Source organism: Ochlerotatus camptorhynchus, unplaced genomic scaffold (genome assembly GCF_037179485.1).
Source record: "Ochlerotatus camptorhynchus isolate MF236.1 unplaced genomic scaffold, CSIRO-AGI_Acam_v1.1 ptg000274l, whole genome shotgun sequence".
Taxonomy (NCBI): Eukaryota; Metazoa; Arthropoda; class Insecta; order Diptera; family Culicidae; genus Ochlerotatus; species Ochlerotatus camptorhynchus.
Window position 1 is genome coordinate 3,561,923 of NW_027040763.1, and position 20,039 is coordinate 3,581,961.

General features: G+C 40.7%; 2 protein-coding genes across 2 annotated transcripts in view; one reads left to right on the forward strand and one right to left on the reverse strand.

The window, feature by feature from the left end:
- LOC135705785 (putative odorant-binding protein A10) overlaps positions 1-5,053 on the forward strand; it is a 105,863-nt gene extending 100,810 nt beyond the window's left edge. The window contains exon 2 of the mRNA XM_065227640.1: positions 4,359-5,053. Within this exon, the coding sequence (XP_065083712.1) occupies positions 4,359-4,501 (143 nt within the window). The 3' untranslated portion in view covers positions 4,502-5,053. The remainder of the gene's footprint in view (positions 1-4,358) is intronic.
- The window catches only part of LOC135705716 (chitinase-like protein Idgf4), a 300,438-nt gene that overhangs the window by 238,755 nt on the left and 41,644 nt on the right, over positions 1-20,039 (reverse strand). The window lies entirely within an intron of this gene.

A 20,039-nucleotide genomic window follows, 5' to 3' on the forward strand; every position in this document is an offset into this window, starting at 1 on the left:
TAAAGACAGTATTTTCCAAAATACTACCAACAGTTATTGAATATCTTTAAAATAGTGTTAATATTAAAACACATTAAATTTACAACAAAAAAAGCTCAAAATGCTTAAATTGCCCAAAGTTGTTATTTTCGAGATACACTGGAGTCGCTTTTTACTCGGTTTTTTTTTACACGGTTTTTTTTTACGTGGATTTCGGAATTTACACGGTTTTTTTTTACGCGGATTTTGGAATTTCCGCGGATTTTTTTTACACGGATTTCGGAATTTACGCGGTTTTTTTTTCACGCGGGACGTATCACCCGCGTAAAAAGCGACTCCAGTGTACTCGTAGGTTAAAATTCACTTGTCGCATAATTTGAGCAATTTTCATTCTTTTGAGATGTTATTCGTGAGTGTTCAATCTTGAAAGTATTTTTAACAAAAAGCCCAATTATTATTTTTTTAATTATAGTCACTTTAACGCTCTTGGGTCATTCGTGACTTGTCCGGGGGTGAGATTTGAACTCGTGACTTTGGCGTGAGAGGTATGGATGCTACCCACTACGCCGGGGTCGCCCCCAAATCCCAATTAATTTCCTTAAACTTTGCAGTTCTCAGTTTTTCAATCATGGGAAAAGTGTATTTTTCTGTTTGGCCCCATATACGGCTGGCTAGTTTAGCTAATTAATTATATCTTAATTCATGCGTCTGATTTAATAAACTGTGAACAGCAAAGTTTAAGGAAATTAATTGGGCTTTTTGTTAAAAATACTTTCAAGATTGAACACTCACGAATAACTTCTCAAAAGAGCAAAAATTGCTCAAATTATGCGATAAGTGAATTTTAACCTACGAGTATCTCGAAAATAACAACTTTGGGCGATTCAAGCACTCTAAGCTTTTTTGTTGTAAATTTAATGTGTTTTAATATTAACACTTTTTTAAAGATACACTGGAGTCGCTTTTTACGCGGTTTTTTTTACACGGTTTTTTTTTACACGGTTTTTTTTACGCGGTTTTTTTTACGCGGATTTCGGAATTTACGCGGTTTTTTTTACGCGGATTCCGGAATTTACGCGGTTTTTTTTTACGCGGATTTTGGTTTTTTTTACGCGGATTTCAGAATTTACGCGGTATATCGCTTTTTACGCGTTTTTTTCTTACACGGTCTTTTTTTACTCGGTTTTTTTTTACGCGGATTTCGGAATTTACGCGGTTTTTTTTTACGCGGTTTCCGGAATTTACGCGGTTTTTTTTACGCAGTTTTTTTTTACGCGGGACATATCACCCGCGTAAAAAGCGACTCCAGTGTATTCAATAACTATTGGTAGTATTTTGGAAATTACTTATTTTTTTCAATAATTCAAAACTTTTTTGTTTATGATTTGTCCAGCAAATGCACAAAGTCAGTAGGTATTACTCTATCTAAAATACAAAATAAATTAAAAAAAATACTTAAAAAAAAAATATGCAATTTGAGTAATTTTAATTTTTTTTATATATTTTTTTTTGTAAAAAATTATAATGTTTTACAGCGTATATTTTTTCTTGGAAGGCACAACACTTGTCCGCAACTTCTTCTAAGACACCATCTCGATCAAACAAATCGTTCACGAGATATATTTTTTCTATTGATGCGTATCATTTTTGCATAAGCCCTTTCCAAGTGTTAGTCGTGTGCAAAACTAGGAAACCATATATGTAAAATGGCATGTTGGGCAATAAAAAACAAAGTTTCATCATAATCGTAAAAGGTCGATCCGAAACGATTTCCGAATCTGTGTGGAACTGCTCAGGGGTTAAACGGAAGGCACGGCAGTTTGGATTTGGCAATATGATTTAAAGATAAGAAGATTTTTGTGACATGAATTTTGACTGAAAGAAACGATTTTTTTGTCGACTAATTTTTGCGCGTTCCAGTCTTTATAACCGTAAAGTTATAAATTATAAAAATATAAATTTATCTTATTTTAACATTCAATATTAAATTTTCCTGTTTTATCTAATTTTCTCTGTTGCAAGTATTTAGAACAGTCTTATGCGATAATCTTTGACGACTATTATGATCTGATCTCCGCTAATAATACTCATTACATGTTAGTTCAAATATATTTCAAGCCTAAAAGATAAAAAATAACTACAAACGACTTTTGTATGGAGCCATCTCACTATGATCAATTTGTCCCCGGTTTACGGTGTTCGGTTATCCTTTGCATATAGCGCCTTGCGGTAGTGCTTAGCAGCTTTGGTATTCCTAAATGAACACTCATTGAAAAGTTCAAAGTTCTAGTTGGGACGTATTAGCTAAAGAAGCAGAAGAAGAATTAGCATCCCTTTTCTCAAGATATTCATTCCTTTGCTAGCAACTAGTCAAAAACCAAACCGAGCGTTTCCGCACTTACACGGCTGAATTGTCCAAATGTAGCACATTTTGCTAATCAAGTACGTGACATGCAAATAAATCACACTTTGCAAACTTTCTTCCTTACAGACCACATATAGTACATATAGCATCTCTCGCGCTCGTTCTTCTCAGTTCAATGAAAATGCAACCTATAGCGAAACGTTCCCGGGTGGATCGAAAATTACCATTTTAATTAACACTCTATTCTTCCCGAGTGCAGCAGAAGCCTTCGTCTGCCTACAACTGCAGCAAGATTTCTGAATCAACTGTGAAGATCCTGTACATCTTCTATGGCACGGACCAATTAAAGACGAGACTGTGTGGTTGCCGGATCTTCTTCACACTGTGTTTGGGCTCTAATATGGATTTACAGTGGCGGACAAAAGTATAGGGTAGAGCGCTACTTTATCGTTATCGCCCATTTCCGTTCTATCGATCAGAAAACATCAATAATTTCAATGATTTAACCGTGCACAAATCAATAATAGGTTTGTTTCGATGCGTTAGTTCATTAGCTACAACATAAATCCTATTAGAGCTCATTGTTCTCAAAACAAAAGTAGCACTCCTAGCGAATCCCCTTTTCTACGTTTATCCGTCGGACGAAGAAAATCTAATGGCGTTTCAATGCGTTAGGATGGAATTGAAACTCGTAAGACGAATTTAGAATCAAGAAGCAGTATGAGATTTTAAACAATATCTCAACAATTTGTGACTCTTTATCAAATCCTACGAAAGGTATGGAAAGGTGAATAAATTTAGAAGTCATCTTTGACAGAAATTTTCCATTCTTAGTTCAAACCCGTTCAAAAAGAGAGGTAAAGCGTGGGTTGTGCTTGTGGGACGGAAATTAGATCAAAAACCCTATCACTTTGATTTATACCTTTGTCCGCAGAATGAAAACCCATATCGGACAAAAGTACAACCTTGCCATTTTTCTGAGATGGTGAAAAATATCGAATTGCTTTACTGTTTTCGTACTTATTGGATTTTAGTTAAACTAAAATCATATAAATAGTCCATATTTTTACAATGAATGAGCAAAAATTCAGCTTATTTGGATAATTATACTTCACGAAATTGCGTTTTAAAAAAGTATACCCCAAACAGTATTTCTAAAATGGCTCAAACTTCATACATACCCGAACGATAACGTATTATACTTGATTCTTGATCCGAAATAATAAGACCTCTTTAAACTTTTTTGAAGAGAAAAAAAAAATCACGAACCTATGTAGGTATATACTTTTGTTCGGTATTGTAGATAGTAAAAGCGTGTGGTTGCGAAGTTTTGGGAATTGGATATCGTGTTCATCGGTAAAGTTTTTCGCTGCTATCGGTAAAATTGCTAAAGGGTTAAAGTTTTCTGATTATTTGCTCCTTATGACGCTTTGTGTTGAGGATTGCGATATGAAGTGCTTCTTTGATTATTGATGATTATTTTATTTCCTTCGCAGGAGTGAACGTTTTGCAGTACATAATGTACAAAAATATCAAAAGACGTTTCTGTAAACAATTTATCTTCCGTCGATCCCGTTTCTCCCAAAGGGGATCAGTGATGGATGGAAAAACATGTTTTTCCACTACTTGAGAATCTACGCTTAGTCGCATGGAAAAGTATAGAAAAATAAACGACTCTCCCTCAGGGCTCAATTAAGCTTTATCGTTCGCATTATTGTTGCACTCTTACGTCCTCATCGTCGTCGTCATAGTCACAACCGCCCTGGAGCCAGTAGCTGGAAACTGGGACCCCCAGAGCCATCTGGCTACTATCCAGTACAGAGGAAAAACATTTGCTCTTTGAATCCCGGCCCGCCCGCCGCCACGGCCGGGAAAAACAACGCACAATTCCCTTAAGCAGCTTTCCTCCCACAAAGCCCGAACGGATAAAGTTGAACAAAAGACATAACCTCAATCTCCGTCGGATTGCAATTTGTTTCAATTTCGCTTCTCTTCTTTTCTCTCCATCTTGCAGCTGCCCTGCCCGAAGTGATACAACGAAACTGTCGCAACTGTTCCCCGCAGCAGGCCCAGAACGCCCAGAAGTTGACCAACTTCCTGCAGACGCGCTACCCAGAAGTGTGGGCAATGTTGATACGTAAATACGGTGCCGTTTAAAAGTTGGGCGCCGAAATGGAACTGTCATCATGGACTCGTAAACCAAAGTTTCGATTGTGTTTTTATTGGTTAGGAATGGGAATATTTTGCTACGTGATTCCAAAGTTTAGTTTTATAGATTGCAGCTTGTTTAGCTTCTGCTGAGAACTACTGTACTACTTTTTACAACGACATGATTCAGGTGGTTATAGGAAAGAAATATCTTATACACAAATCAAATGTGATATAATCATATCTTCCCAAAATGATGAAGAAAACCGGTAGAAGTTGAAAGTCCCATTTTTCATAGATGGTATTCAGTCACATACGTATCGTCATTTTCAGCTTCAATTTAGCACATTTTATACCAATTTATTCCTTTGCTCTCATTTATTCAGTATACAAACGGATGTGAAACCACTGTTAGAGTATAGACATATTTATTGCATTATAGATTATGTGTACTGAAGTGTTGTAGTGTAATCAATAGAGAGGAAACAGTTTTGAAACAAGAAAAAGAAAGTGAAACATCAATTGTAACGAAATACAATAAAACGGTATCGTGAAATCAAAGGAGCTGTTTTTTTGTAAATCATGAGAAATCCATTCCATTTCAAATACAAAAGAATAGAACTTGTGTATTCAATGTGTTCAATTCTGGTTTTAGTAGCGAAATACGTTGCCTTCTTTTCTTTTAATTATAATTCTGAGTTTATCTTTAAACTATACGTTGTCAATTGAGCTTTTTTTATTGCACTTTTAATGTTGTTTTTGCTCCACCAAGCTCAATTGATATCAAATCAGGTCATAATAATTATCTCAAAATTTGAGCTCTTTTGGATGCGGACTTATACTGCTGTGGCCCTTTGAAGTTTATATAGGATTTTTTTTTTTATTATTATTATTATAGTCACTTTAACACTCTTGGGTTATTCGTGACTTGTCCGGGGATGAGATTTGAACTCGTGACTCGCGTGAGAGGTATGGTTGTTAACCACTACGCCGGGGTCGCCCCCCGTTTATATAGGAAAAAGAAATGAAGTTTTGGTTAGCATCGTTCTAGTCCTTCACCGTATTGATTTACGAAAAAGTTTGCTATCTGTACTAGTGCGACATTTTCCCAGCTACAACTTTGCTAATAACCACATTTTAATTTAACATCAGGATAATTAGTTATCAATTGAGTACGAATATAGCCTTCTTCTGGCATGCTCCATCAACTGCTCAGCAGGCTATATTGGTGTACTTTTGTTTTCCTTGATTAGTGTTCCGTCGATCTTGTTTTCCGTGCTGAGCACCAATGCTACCGACGCCAGGAAGGCAGCTCCCACACCTGGACCCTACCTATCGACCCATCAACTCATGAACCGGGGACCAACGCGTTGCAACGGCTCTACTTCCCTTCCGAAGGAAAGCGTGATCAGAGATGTTATGCCTCAGAACATCCCGGCGGCGCCGACTGGGATTGAACCCAGGCCTGCTGGGGTGAGAATTAATCACGCTTATCGCGACACCATCGGCGCTGCTTATTGGTGTACTTGGATCTAAGAATAGAGATTAGTGACGTTTAATGCACGCACACTAGCGAGTGCACCGTCGTGTAAAGATGTTTATTATTTTACGCTGACTAACCTAAAAATGTATGTATTAGATCTGTCAAATTGAGTTTGACAGTTATTTGTTATGTATTTTTCTCTGATGTTTACTAAAACGTTCTCACATATTGCATCAATACAATCGGATGTGAAAATCTGTATAGGGTAAAATATTAAGGCTACTATGTAATTAATGCAACATGCAGTGCTGCCCAGAAGGCAGTTAATCATTCATGTCATAAAGTTATCGGCTTCGAAATCAACTAATAATGAACTACCTTGTAGTCTAAAGAAAAAGAGGGTTTTGGCAAAGTTGTAGCTGAATAAATTTCAAACATGATACGAAAGCAAGCATACCCATGCATCATATTGACGAATGGCTAGGATGATGAGTTCAAAAGTTCATTTTTCCCATAGTAATTCCTATATCGATTTCAAAGGGCCAGTTAAGTATCCAAATATGCTCAAATTTTGAGATAATGATCAGGACCTAATTTAAAATCGATTGAGCTTGGTGGAGCAAAAGCGATAATTTGAACCAACCTGATATTCAGCCATGGTGTCACGCCCCTAGGCAGTGCTGCAAAATCTCGACAATACACGATGATATTCACAATTCTGCTTTGGTCACTCATTTGAGCTAACAGTCACCGTTGAGGCAAACCGTGTCTATTCTCAGTGACAATGCTGTCAGTGATGAACATGTGTAGATTTTTACATTGACTAAATTTGTAACGAAATAAAATGACTTGAGCAAAACAATTACATGGAGCTGTTAAAGTAAACAAGCACCTACGTCTTGAAATGCTTGGATAACAATAATTTGACACAGAATGCATGAAATTATAGTTTGTGTTACCAGGTGAATCTTTGTCATTGACGAAAAAATGAATGAGATTGACGAAGTTTTTTTTGAGGATCAAGTCTGTCTACCATGATCAAATATTTAGGCAATATTGAGCTCATCGAGCGATAGTACAAAATCCAGAAATGTTTCAGATGCAGTCAGATAAATAGCCAAATCCAAACAAGAAGTAACACCCGATATGCGATAAAGGGTGTCCCACATCAAATTGCATCATGGAAAAAAACGCGGTAGATAATAACCTAGTTGACCGATCCTTTTCAAACTTTCAGACAATAAAATATAACCCATTAGCAAGCTTTTGGCATATTTATTTCATTCAACTTCAATACCATAACCGTACGCTCACACCTTACGCTTAACTCCACTCATTAGGTTCTGTACAACATCTGGCTGCAGCTTCTTCTGTACGGAAACCCACTTTTTCTTCATGTCTTCCTCAGATTTAACCTCCTTGGGATGCTTCCGTAGTGCCTGCTTCATAATACTTGTGTACTTGGGTACGAATGTGACCCCATTGGCTTCGTACCTCTCCAGGACAACATTTGAATACTGGCACGAAGGTAGATCCGGCCAGAAGATCTTAGGGCCCTCGTGTTGCTTCAACAGAGGAAGTAGACGCTTCTGTAGGCACTCCTTGAGGTAGGTCTCCCCGTTTACAGTCCCGGTAATACCGAACGGCGCACTCCGTTTGCCACATGAGCAGATCGCTTGCCAAATCATGTATTTCTTGGCAAACTTTGAAAATTTCTGCTTCCTTACTTCCTCCGGAACGTCAAACTTGTGCTGGGCGGTGAAGCTGCCGGAAGTCCGCCTTGACGTAAGTCTCATCATCCATGATGAGACAATGAGGCTTCGTCAGCATTTGGGTGTACAGTTTCCGGGCCCGTGACTTTCCCACCGTATTTTGCTGTTCGTCACGATTTGGAGCCTTCTGCACTTTGTACGTTTGCAGTCCCACCCGATCCTTGGCTCTCTGAACGAAAGACAGTTTCAACTTTTTTACCACATCCCTGACCGAAGCATTGGGATTCCGCGATGTCCCGATGAGAGAGTTGAGGATTTTCCAGGTGCTTACGCAAAATCAATGCGCGACGTTGCTTTTCGGGTGACGCCATTTTTTCCAACTTTCGAAAAACTGACAGTGATAAAAAATAGTGTAAGCAATACACTCGAGCGTCTGTTCACCATGGAGGTGCGGCTCAAACAGCGTCTGTCTCGGAGCGAGCGGCTGAATAAGAAATGCTGTATCACGTCAGCTACACCTAAGGTGGCAGCCCCACCAACATGATGTAGGTATCGCGACCCCGGTAAGGTAGCATACTGAAACCCCCAACATTACTCAGAAAAACGAAGAAAGAGAAAACAACGAACGGAATTTTCGGCAACCGACCCGGCAACGAAATAAGGACAATGAATGGAAACTCGGTACTTGGAATGTCAGAACCTTAAATGAACCTGGACGAGCGGGCCTTTTGGCTCGTGAACTGCAAAAAGTGAATGTGAGCGTAGCTGCTATTCAGGAAGTACGGTGGCCTAGATCCGGAGAACGTGAATTCCGGGCGGTGGATCCCATCGCCAACACTTCCTTCAAGTATCATATCTATCACAGCGGTGGCGATAGGGCAGAACATGGAGTAGGGTTCATAGTGATCGGGAAGCAGATGAAGCGTGTTATGCGGTGGAGACCGGTAAGCGACCGCATCTATGTATTAAGGATTCGGGGCAAATTCTTCAACTACAGCCTGATCAACATCTATGCGCCAACCAACGATAAATCCGATGACGTGAAGGACGCGTTTTATGACAGTCTCGATAAAACTTATGATGAGTGCCCAAAACACGACGTGAAGATTGTAATCGGAGATGCAAATGCGCAGGTCGGGAGGGAATATTTCTTTCGTCCAATCATTGGTACAGAGAGCCTACATACAGTAACCAATGATAACGGCCTGAAACTGATAAACTTCGCCGCTGCTAGAGGTATGGCCATCAGTAGCACCTACTTTGCACGCAAGAATATCCGAAAGCACACCTGGAGACACCCAAATGGCGAAACTTGCACCCAGATCGATCACATTTTGGTGGATGGCCGGCACTTCTCAGATGTCATTGATGTAAGGTCTTTTAGGGGGCCTAACATTGACTCAGATCATTATCTTGTTGTCTGCAAAATTCGGACGCGTCTATCGACCGTTACGAATTCAACGAACCGGAGATCGATGCGTTTCAATATCCATCGCTTGTCAGTAGAAGGTGTTGCTGCAGAGTACCGCCAGAAGCTTGATGAGTGGATTAGCGAAATCAACGTGAACGAGGACCTCAATAATCTGTGGAACACAATCCACGGAGCGGTGAACACAACAGCACAAGAAGTGATAGGTACAGCTCAAAGACGACCACGTAATGGCTGGTTTGATGAGGAGTGCCAGAGGTTGACGGATGAGAAGAACGTTGCCAGAAGCCGGATGTTAGTGTCTGGTACCCGGCTGAACAGAGAGCGGTACAAGGTAGCAAGGGCAGCTGAGAAACGAACCCACCGCAGAAAGAAAAGGCAATACGAAGAACGCGTGATTGCTGAGGCGCAAGAAAGTATGGAACAGAACGATATGCGAAGGTTCTACGCGACTGTCAATGGTGTGCGGAGTAAAACAGCGCCATCTCCCGCCATGTGCAATGACCTTGAGGGGAATTTGCTGACAGATAAAACAATGGTGGCTGCCAGGTGGAAAGAACATTTTGAGACATTGTTGAATGGAGAGAGTGAGGGAGTATCGAGGAACAGAGTAAACATCGCAGACGACGATCAAGCTGTGGAGCCTCCAACGCTAGACGAGGTTAAAAAGGCAATACGTGAGCTGAAAAACAATAAGGCTGCTGGGAAGGACGAGCTCCCGGCCGAACTTTTCAAACACGGAAGTGAGCAGCTGCATCAAGCAATCCACCGTATTCTAACGAAGATATGGGAGGACGAAGAACTGCCTGCTAGCTGGTTGGATGGCCTCATTTGCCCATTATTCAACAAAGGGGGAACAGACTCGAGTGCGCCAATTATCGAGGAATAACTCTTCTGAATTCGGCGTACAAAATACTGTCACGCGTTCTGTTTAACAGATTGAGACCGCTTGAGGAGTCCTTCGTCGGTGAATACCAGGCTGGTTTTCGTGAGGGCCGATCAACGACGGATCAAATGTTTACCCTGCGTCAAATCCTTGATAAATTCCGGGAGTACAACTTGCAGACTCACCATCTGTTTATTGATTTCAAAGCAGCATACGATTCAGTGAAGAGAAATGAGCTTTGGCAGATTATGCTAGAACATGGTTTTCCGGCGAAACTAATTAGACTGATTCGCGCAACGCTAGATGGATCGAAATCAAGTGTAAGGGTTGCAGATGAGATTTCGACCTCGTTCGTGACCTTAGATGGATTGAAGCAGGGTGATGCACTTTCAAACTTACTGTTCAACATTGCTCTTGAAGGAGCGATTAGGAGAGCTGGTGTGCAGAGGAACGGTACCATCATCACACGATCGTACATGCTCCTTGCCTTTGCGGACGACATCGATATCATCGGAATTGACCGTAGAGCAGTGGAAGAGGCGTTTGTGCCTTTTAAGAGGGAGACGGCGAGGATTGGGCCCACGATAAGTTCTACCAAAACGAAGTACATGGTAGCCGGTAGACAGCGTGGGAGCAATAGTGGTGTTGGTAGTGTAGTGTTGTTAGATGGTGAACAATTTGAGGTAGTGGAAGAATTTGTGTATCTTGGAACACTAGTGACATGCGATAATGATGTTACCCGTGAGGTGAAGAGACGTATTGCAGCTGCAAACAGGGCCTTTTACGGATTACGTAGCCAGCTGAAGTCCCGTAGCCTGCAAACGAAAACGAAATTCGCTCTGTATAAGACGCTGATACTTCCGGTAGCCCTCTACGGCCACGAATCGTGGACGTTAAAAGAGTCTGACCGGAGAGCATTTGGTGTCTTCGAGCGTAAGGTGCTGCGAACAATACTCGGCGGTAAACAGGAGAATGGCATCTGGCGGCATCGCATGAATCATGAGTTGTACCAAGTGTATAACGGTACGGATATAGTGAAGCTTATAAAACACGGCAGACTACGGTGGGCTGGGCATGTAGTGCGGATGCCGGAAGAACGACAAGAAAATATTATATTCAGCAGAGAACCCGGTAGAGGTCGTCGACTCCGGGGTAGACCTCGGACACGTTGGCTATTTGCAGTTGAGGAGGACATCAGGTCGCTAAACGTTCATGGCGACTGGAAGCGATTGGCTCAGGACCGAGTCCAATGGAGAAGAGTACTTCGTTCGGCGTTGAATCAACCTGGCGATTCGTAGCCCATCAAGTATCAAGTAAGTAAGCAATACACTCTAAACTACTTCTACCCAAATTTTCAAGAGAAAATACCCAATGAGTAATTTTCTACAGCGTTTTTTCCGTGATGCAATTTGATGTGGGACACCCTTTAGATAAAATTTCATGAGCTAAAAGAAGGAAAAATCTCCTAAAAGAAATTAATTTTACTTTCCACCATACTTTACAATCCTTATAATCATATATTTTTTTTCTTTATTAAGGAGACTTTCAGCCGTTGGCTGGCTCGTCTCCGAATAATCATATTTTACAACTCCATTCACAGTGTCAAAAATAAAAAAAAAAATATTCAAATTCTTACTAACTGCCTATTGTTTTTAAAAAGGAAAAAGCTCATATGAATATTAAATTCTGATTTCTCTTTTTATTATACGCTGTGCTTCATGATTGGCGACATCATCTACATTATGTGAGTACCACGAAAACAGGGTCCAATTCTCACTCCAGCGGGAGGAACTTTTCTTCGATTGTCTGGTTGAAATTTCTTCCGAAATAGAACAATCCATTAACCACCAGAACATTGCGGGAACGCATTCATGCCTCTTCCAGTAAAGGTCACGAGTTCAAATCTCATCCCCGGATAAGTCACAAATAATTTTAAAATCAGTATATTACATTTTTAACATTTTATAATCTTCAGATTCCCGTATAACTCTCCCGTAAAACAAATGGCAGGATACCATTATTATGGAAAGAAAATTTCGGATTGTTTTACTAGATACTCGTTTAAAAACCGCGCCTACAGCACTGACTTGTCTCAATTAGTGGAAGCTCAGTTAAAAGACACCTCAGTTTAAGATCTTTCACTTACTTACTTAATATTTTCGGTTATCGAATTAGTGGTATAAACACACTCAAATTTACCCAAGCAACAAATATGTTCTATAACAAATTATATAACAAATTATATAACCTTTGCATGACTGGATTTGATTGTATATCAGTTTACTCAACATAATGCTATGCATTGGTGTTACTTGAGAAGCGATACTTACTGGTTCGCTGAATCGCTAATCCACTTGAGGTAGTTACTAATTAACGATTAGCGAATTCTTGAAAAAGAGCTCATCATTGCATTGATCTCGTGATTCTGAACGATACAGAAAACAATTTGCAAGGTTCCAGGACAATCGGTAAATCCAGATTATCCAGAGAACCACGATATGGCCACTTTATGCCAAGAAATCAATACCATGTTAAAATACGCTTTGATATCGTAATTCTGCACGATTTAGAAATAATAAAAAACCGTAAAGTTCATGGATTTTTTTTAGTGAGGCGTCTTAATCGGTCGTTTCGGATCCTCCATGGGGCCAGTAAAGGTTCCCTGAAGGTGTCGTTATACCATACATACTTAGTAAAGTCTGTTCCGTTTAGAATTTGGCCGCTCAAAATAGGTCATTTCTCCAAGGGGAAATTCGAACTTTTCGCGGAATACCTCTTATCATGTCTTGCACAGTAGTACTGCCAACCTCATCTACCATTCACCACTTCTCCAAATCAGATGGTGTTTTGATTGTTTTGCCACATTTCTAGTGATGAAAGCCTTTGTATGCTTTCCGCAACTGCAGATGCCTTGCCACATCATCAACTTTCCAGCGAAGTTATCTGAAAAGACAAATTTGAATTTTTCCGGAGCATCCCCTTTACGTTTAGCAAAGTAAATTTTTGGCCCGGGGTTTGATACATCCGTTATACTTGGTCAGAACTTGCTCGTACAGCTTCCTTGCACGGTTTTTGGCTGCCTGGTTTTATTTCAGCGTCCTGTTGGGACGTTTGCTGGCATGGTACGACCGGAAACCTTCTCGCATACAGATTCGCCGAACTGTACTGTGTGCCGCACTGAACCTTTTCGCCAAATCACGACCGGAGAACCCAGGATTCTTTTGGACTGCCCTTATGACCTTCGCTCGTAGTTTTCGGTCATATGTTCCACTTCTACGTTTGTTTTGTTTTGCACGATCCAACGTTGGTGTTTCCCGGTAACGTTTAAGCACGGTATTTTCAGTCGATTTTGGAAATTTGAGAGCCTTTGCAATCATTCCTCCTGACCACGCTGGATTTTGCACGTGAGGGTGCATTATTTTTTCACGTCTGTCACGTTCCATCTTCGATAATTTTTGAACAAGTATATGAATCCTGATGAAAATTATACTACTAAATAAACAATCCTTCCGGATCAAAACGCTGTCAATAGTTTCTTGCTACGAAAGCTAGAGGCGCTACGGTAATTAAAAAGAAGTGGTCAAATATTATCTTGAACAGACCTTACTATAAATTTACAGTAAAGTAAGATGTAAAAGTATGCCGATAGATAGTGGTATTTCCTATTTTACCTGGAATTCGGGTTGATCCTCCACCAATCGATTCTGCAGAGTTTTTCCTCTAAGAATATGTATATCGAGTTGTTTTAAACCGTTTGTCAACCGAGATATTCAATTTAGTCGCGGTTTTGCCAACTTTTGCACGCTGTGCACTACGTTGGGTCAACTTATCAACCCTCTGTTTCCCACAGCTTTTAAGATTTGTATCAAGGTCCACAAAAACTGTGCCAAACTTGTACGAATTTCGTCACGATCTGGATTTACGGGAAAGCTTTACCTTAATGTTGACATGCAAATTAATAGTTTTGTTCCGTTTCCCATAGATACATTTGCCCATACTAACTTTAAAGCTCTCCCGCAAATCCAGATCTTAATCGAAATCGTTCAAATTTGGCACAATTTTTGGGCACCTTAAAAGAGCTGTGGGGAGTCGGGGATCGTGATCCGCCATAAAAACTTGACCCACCCTACTGTGCACTGCTTCAGGGCTTATTCAATTCAAGCTTCCCAAGTCTTGCTGTCTCCCTTTTAAAAGGAAAACAATCTACAACTCGTCCCATTTGTGAAGCTTTATCAATGTTAGGCTTTAGGCGATAATACATACAAGCCAATGAAAATGGGCATCTTTAATATTCAAAACCGACCATGTGCAACATATCCATTGCCTCGCAAAAAGACCCTGTGTAAAATTTGGGCTCAATCGAACATGATGTAGGAGTAGCGCAAAATTGTCAAAGTTTGAGTTTTTTTTTAAACCGAAAAATTACTCATAAGGTTTATGAAATGTCAGTGGGTTTGTGATATAACAGTAGAAAATTTAGTGACTAAAATAACGAAAATAGTGTCTAAATAGTGATTTAAAAAAACAATAATGAAAGTTATTGATCGGAAAGATATGGTTCCTGAAGTGTACTCGTCTAATGACGAAGATAACAAATGAAACGTTAGATCTGAAAAGATATTACCCCCTGGAAAACGAATCAGTAATACTTGTAATGCTATCAAAGTTACAAAAGCAAATAACCAACACTGAGAGCTCGCATTCGATTATCGAGCTTCAAGCTGAAAACAAGTTTATTTAAAACCATCTAGGGATCCGAAATCAACCCTCTCTTGGACTTTACAATTTGGCGACGAGTAAAATCGGTAGTGTGCGAAGTAGTAAAGGGTGATACGGTCAAAATTTGGTCAAGGGAAAACGCGTGTAAATCGGTGAAATCGTTTATTTAAAAAATCAAATTAAATTTCTTTTTCAAGTTCAATTAGTATAAAATTCAGGAAAAATATTCAGTTAGGCTTCCGCTTTTCCAAATCCGAATTGCCGGGCCTTACGCTTGACCCCTGCCATCAGATTTTGTACAGCCACCTTGTCCACCTTCTTCGCCGCAGAAAGCCAGTTTGCCTTGAACTGCTGCTCGCCCTTAGCAGTTTTTTTGGTCTTCTTTAGGTTCCGCTTGACAATAGCCCAGTATTTCTCAATTGGGCGGAGCTCTGGCGTGTTGGGAGGGTTCTTGTCCTTGGGAACCACCTGCACGTTGTTGGCGGCGTACCACTCCATGGCCTTTTTACCGTAATGGCAAGATGCCAAATCCGGCCAAAACAGTACGGAACAACCGTGTTTCTTCAGGAAAGGCAGCAGACGTTTATTCAAACACTCTTTCACGTAAATTTCTTGGTTGACAGTCCCGGAAGCTATGAAAATGCTGCTTTTCAAGCCACAGGTACAGATGGCTTGCCAAACCAGATATTTCTTTGCGAACTTTGACAGTTTCATGTGCTTGAAAACATTTGCTACCTTTCCCCTTCCTTTTGCCGTATAAAACTCCTGTCCCGGAAGCTGCTTGTAGTCGGCTTTGACGTAGGTTTCGTCGTCCATTACCACGCAGTCAAACTTCGTCAGCATCGTCGTGTACAGCCTCCGGGATCGCGCTTTGGCCGTCGTATTTTGTTTATCATCGCAATTTGGAGTCACTACCTTCTTGTAAGTCGATAGTCCGGCTCGTTTTTTGGCTCGATGCACGGTTGTAGACGATACACCCAGCTTATTTGCGGCATCTCGGAGAGAGAGGTTAGGGTTTCGCTTGAAACTACCGGCAACTCTCTTTGTCGTCTCAGTGGCTTCCGGTTTTCGATTTCCCCCCGATCCAGACTTCGTGGCTGTCGACAAACGTTCCCCAAACACTTTAATTACATTTGTAACGGTTGATTTGGCAACTTTTAGCGATTTTGCCAACTTTGCGTGCGAGTAGCTCGGATTTTCGCGATGCGCGAGCAAAATTTTGATACGCTGCTCTTCTTGCTTGGACGGCATTTTGACAACTAAAGAGTGAATTCCAAAATCAAAATAGGAGCAACATTCTAAACACACACCTTCAAAATGAGGGGTGTTCAGGTTTTTTAAATGCAAAATTGAAAGAAATACGTCAAGTTGATATTGACCAAATTTTGACCGTATCACCCTTTATACGGGAAGTTACGTGGAAAAGTGGAACTAGGAGTTCTAAGACGAGTGGCGTAAATCAAGTTATTAGTTGCTGTAACTTTTGCTTTCTCCTGCAAGTCCGAAAAAAATACGAGCTGCGCATTCCGTTGGAGTGTTCTTTGTCGTCGTTTGATGCGGATCCAGCTCATAAGACGGTATTTTGGGTAAATCTTCCTCCACGATAAAAACCTGAAGCGACGGATCAACCTTGGGCGCGACTTCCTGCGGTGTTCCGAATGACCAATTGTTAACGGTACCAAGATAGCTTTTCGCCATTCTGCTCGGGGAGCGATAGATTTATTGGTCGTTCCTGTGGAGCAACAGATTACAGCAAGGATTACGCGGTTGGGAGAAGCTGGCATTTGGTGTTGGTACAAGTAGTTACATCGGTACAAAATGGCCCAACAAAACCCACAATCAAGCATAACTACAACGATCGAACCCTATTGTAAGGGAACGTCTTTCTCGGATTGGTTTGAGCGCATAGAACTGTTTTCGCCATTAACAAGGATGAAGATGTTATGAAAAAAGGCTATTTTGTGACGCTAGGAGGGCCAGTAATTTTTTGGGAAATCAAGTAACTTTTTCCAACGAGCTCTGTAGCTTCACTTACTTATGCAGAAATGACAAAAAAGCTTTAAGATAGATTGGTAAAAAAGAAAGTGACTTGATCCAACGGTTGAAGTTCAATAATAGGGTCCAACAACCGGATGAATCCGTAGAAGATTTTATTTTGTCTGTGAAATTGCGGGCAGAATTTTGCACCTTTCAGAGTTTCAAATATTTGGCAATTAGGGATAGAATTTTAGCTGGATTGAGAGATAATGCTCTTCGTCAAAGGCTATTGAGCGAGGAAAACTTAACCCTTGAGTCGGCAGAACGATTGATAGCAACATGGGAGATGGCAGGAGCAAACAACAGGGGCCTTGCACGACCTGTAGCTAATAGTTTGGATCAGGATCAGGAACAGGTGGTTTCGCTCTCAATAAGTTAGCAAACACTTTTCAATTAGCAAATGGTGGAAGAGGTCACTCGGGTGGTTGAAACCCCTCATTCAGAGGACCAATAAAGAGCAGACTAGGTTATAGCTCAGATTATAGAATTTTGGAGAAAGGTCTCGCGAAAAATTCAGCGATAGAAGGTTTAATGCCTATAAAAATGATAAATTTTGGCCACGCGAATGGAAACAGGAGGAAAATAGGCAACGCCCCAATTATAGTGACATCGTATGCGACTTTTGTGGTGTCAAAGGGCATCTTAAACGGAAATGTTTTAAGCTAAAAAACATGAGGAGTGATATTTGCCAAGAGGAGAGGAAGGGGAGAGAACATTGTTCATGCTGCTTTAAAATAAAACAGATGGATTAAGGACAAGGATCAGCCATGATAGCGGCCATTTGTGTATTTTTACAATCTTGTATAATATTTGATATATTAATATTTGAGACAATAAAATAAAACAGCAATAAAGGTTATCTCTCATTCACACCCAATGGGAAAACATTTCCGGCAAATTTGGTAAGCCGGGAGTATAAAGGAAGAGGAAATCAATTAAAGATGCATGGAACTTTCACGGGAATATGAAAAAAAAATCCTGGTTAAGTCGGAAATAAATCATCGGGGCTGGCTGGAATGAAAAAACTTTTGAAGGAAGACAGATGGTAATTCTAGCAGAATGCAAACGTCCTTTTGGGGGAAGTCGGAAGAAACATTCGGGGCAAGTTTAAGCAAATTTCTCTGGAGGAACTTCCGGAAACAGTCGGAAGACGCTTCCAAAAGAAGCCAGATAGACTTTTTCCTAATCCTCATCTATAGAGTGGACCGCTACGCCGATACTCTCCACTCCTAATCTCTATTAGTGGCTTTTAACGGGTCAAAATTATATGAACGGCTGGAATTTAAGCTTAGTGCACATCCAAAGGACGAACAAACACACTCAAAACACTGCTGACATAAGCTTTCATTCCGAGCATACGCGAGATTCCCATTTTTATTGACTCCCGCATTCCCTGCCGCCGTGGCCATTTCTCCTCCCGTCCTCTGTACTCTGATGGCAGCTCAACAATGTTGGCAATAAAAATTACAGAAACCCTCGTAAAACCCTCCAGGGTACAAATTTGTGTGGCATTTTTACTGCAGACTGCGTCCCCATAGTAAAATCCCCTCCGGATGACTGAGTCCGAAAATCTTCAAGATTTCACATTCCCACTTCCCGCAAGCAGGATGGTACATACCTACCCAGCGTGGAGCAGATTTTATTTTGATTTCCTTTTTCTTGTTCACTTCCTCGGGGCTGCGATGGTTTGAGGAGGTACCCTGCTACCTACTTCTGTTCCGTCTGGAGGAAAACCGCTTATGCCATGCAAACTGTTTTTATTTCTGTTTTCCACCCACGGTGACCACGGGGACAACTCAATCAGAGAAATGAAAGATAATTTATTTTTGCCAATTTTGGCTTGGTCCAGAGTTTTCCTCAGTGGTTTGATGAAAAATAACCAATCCCAGAGTGAGTGCGATGCTGTGAATCGGAATGCGGCCCCTTTTTTCGGGGGTTTTTCTTTGTAGAGCTGGAAAAAAGCTCATTTTTCGCCTGACTAAACCGCGCAGCATATGGATGGATGGATGGATTGCTAGTCTCGACGACCGACAACGACGACGACGACGATGGTTTCGTGGAAAAAAGAGATTGGAAGAGCTCAATATGGCATTTTCCGTTTTTTGCTCGAATCTTCCCCATATAGAGCTTCTGTTCTCATGTAGCATCTGATCTGCTGCCACATGTGATGGCATTCCATACTCGTCGAAAGTTGGTACGAAGGCATCCGGAAGGATTCCAATCAATTTTCCTTTTGTTTCACTTATAATGCCCTTATTATGGTTCTTCTCTCCATTGTTCTCGGTGATAAAGGATAAAGGTGCATGGTTGCGATTCGAGGTTTTGTCCTCGAAATATCATAACCATGACTTGAACTCTTTTATCTTTTAAGCGTTAAGATTCAATCACCAATACATTTTTTTAAACCATTGCAATCCTTTCGACGAAGGGAAAAGACCAAACGAAAATTACCCAAAAAATCAGCCGTCGGAAAAAAAAACAGCGGAAGGAAGGAAATTTTTTGTTCCTTCCACTTTTTCCATGATTTCCGTCTGCACACCTGGTCATTGACGAGGAAAAAAATTACACCTTCTCAGGTTGGACGCTGGAGCTTTGCATCGTTGAACCCAAACAGCTATGATGAAATGGGATAAAAGAGCAAAATTACCAGCCCAACGATGACGACAACGACGACGTCGAGTGCGGGGTCGGGTTCAGAGGTCGACGTCAAGTCGAAAAGGATTGGCTTTGGGACTCGCGTGTCGTAATAGTAAATTGGAAGAAATGATGATGGATGTAATTCGGGGCAATGGTTCGTTACGGTTTCTGGCTTTTCTTGGATTTTTTTTATTACAAGCAGAAGGTAGGTTGGTGTTTTGATGGGTGGATTTTCTTCAAGGCGAATAAAGGATCAAGGTTTGTTCACTTGAGGCAAAGGAGCTAATATTTCCCGAGAAGGTTTAGAAGGCATGTAGTGCCTTGCTCTTTGATGAGTAATGGGGTGAATGGTATTCGTTAATATGTGTGATTTTCTCCCCGAATTGAATCATTCGTCTTGTTGGTGGCTTCATTATGTTGCTAGTGGAGCTGATATGAAAAGACTAATGAAAGAAGAGGAAACTCATGTGGTTTGGGTACTATTACTTCCGGTTGTAAATGGAATCATATTTAATATTCAGACCATAATTTTTGCAGTTGAAGAGAACATTATGGGTCGCCTTTCGCTTTATGACTACATTAGATTAGGTGGAGTTCTAGGGAAACCATAATTCGCTGGAAAAAAAATCAGGGATTTATGTTAC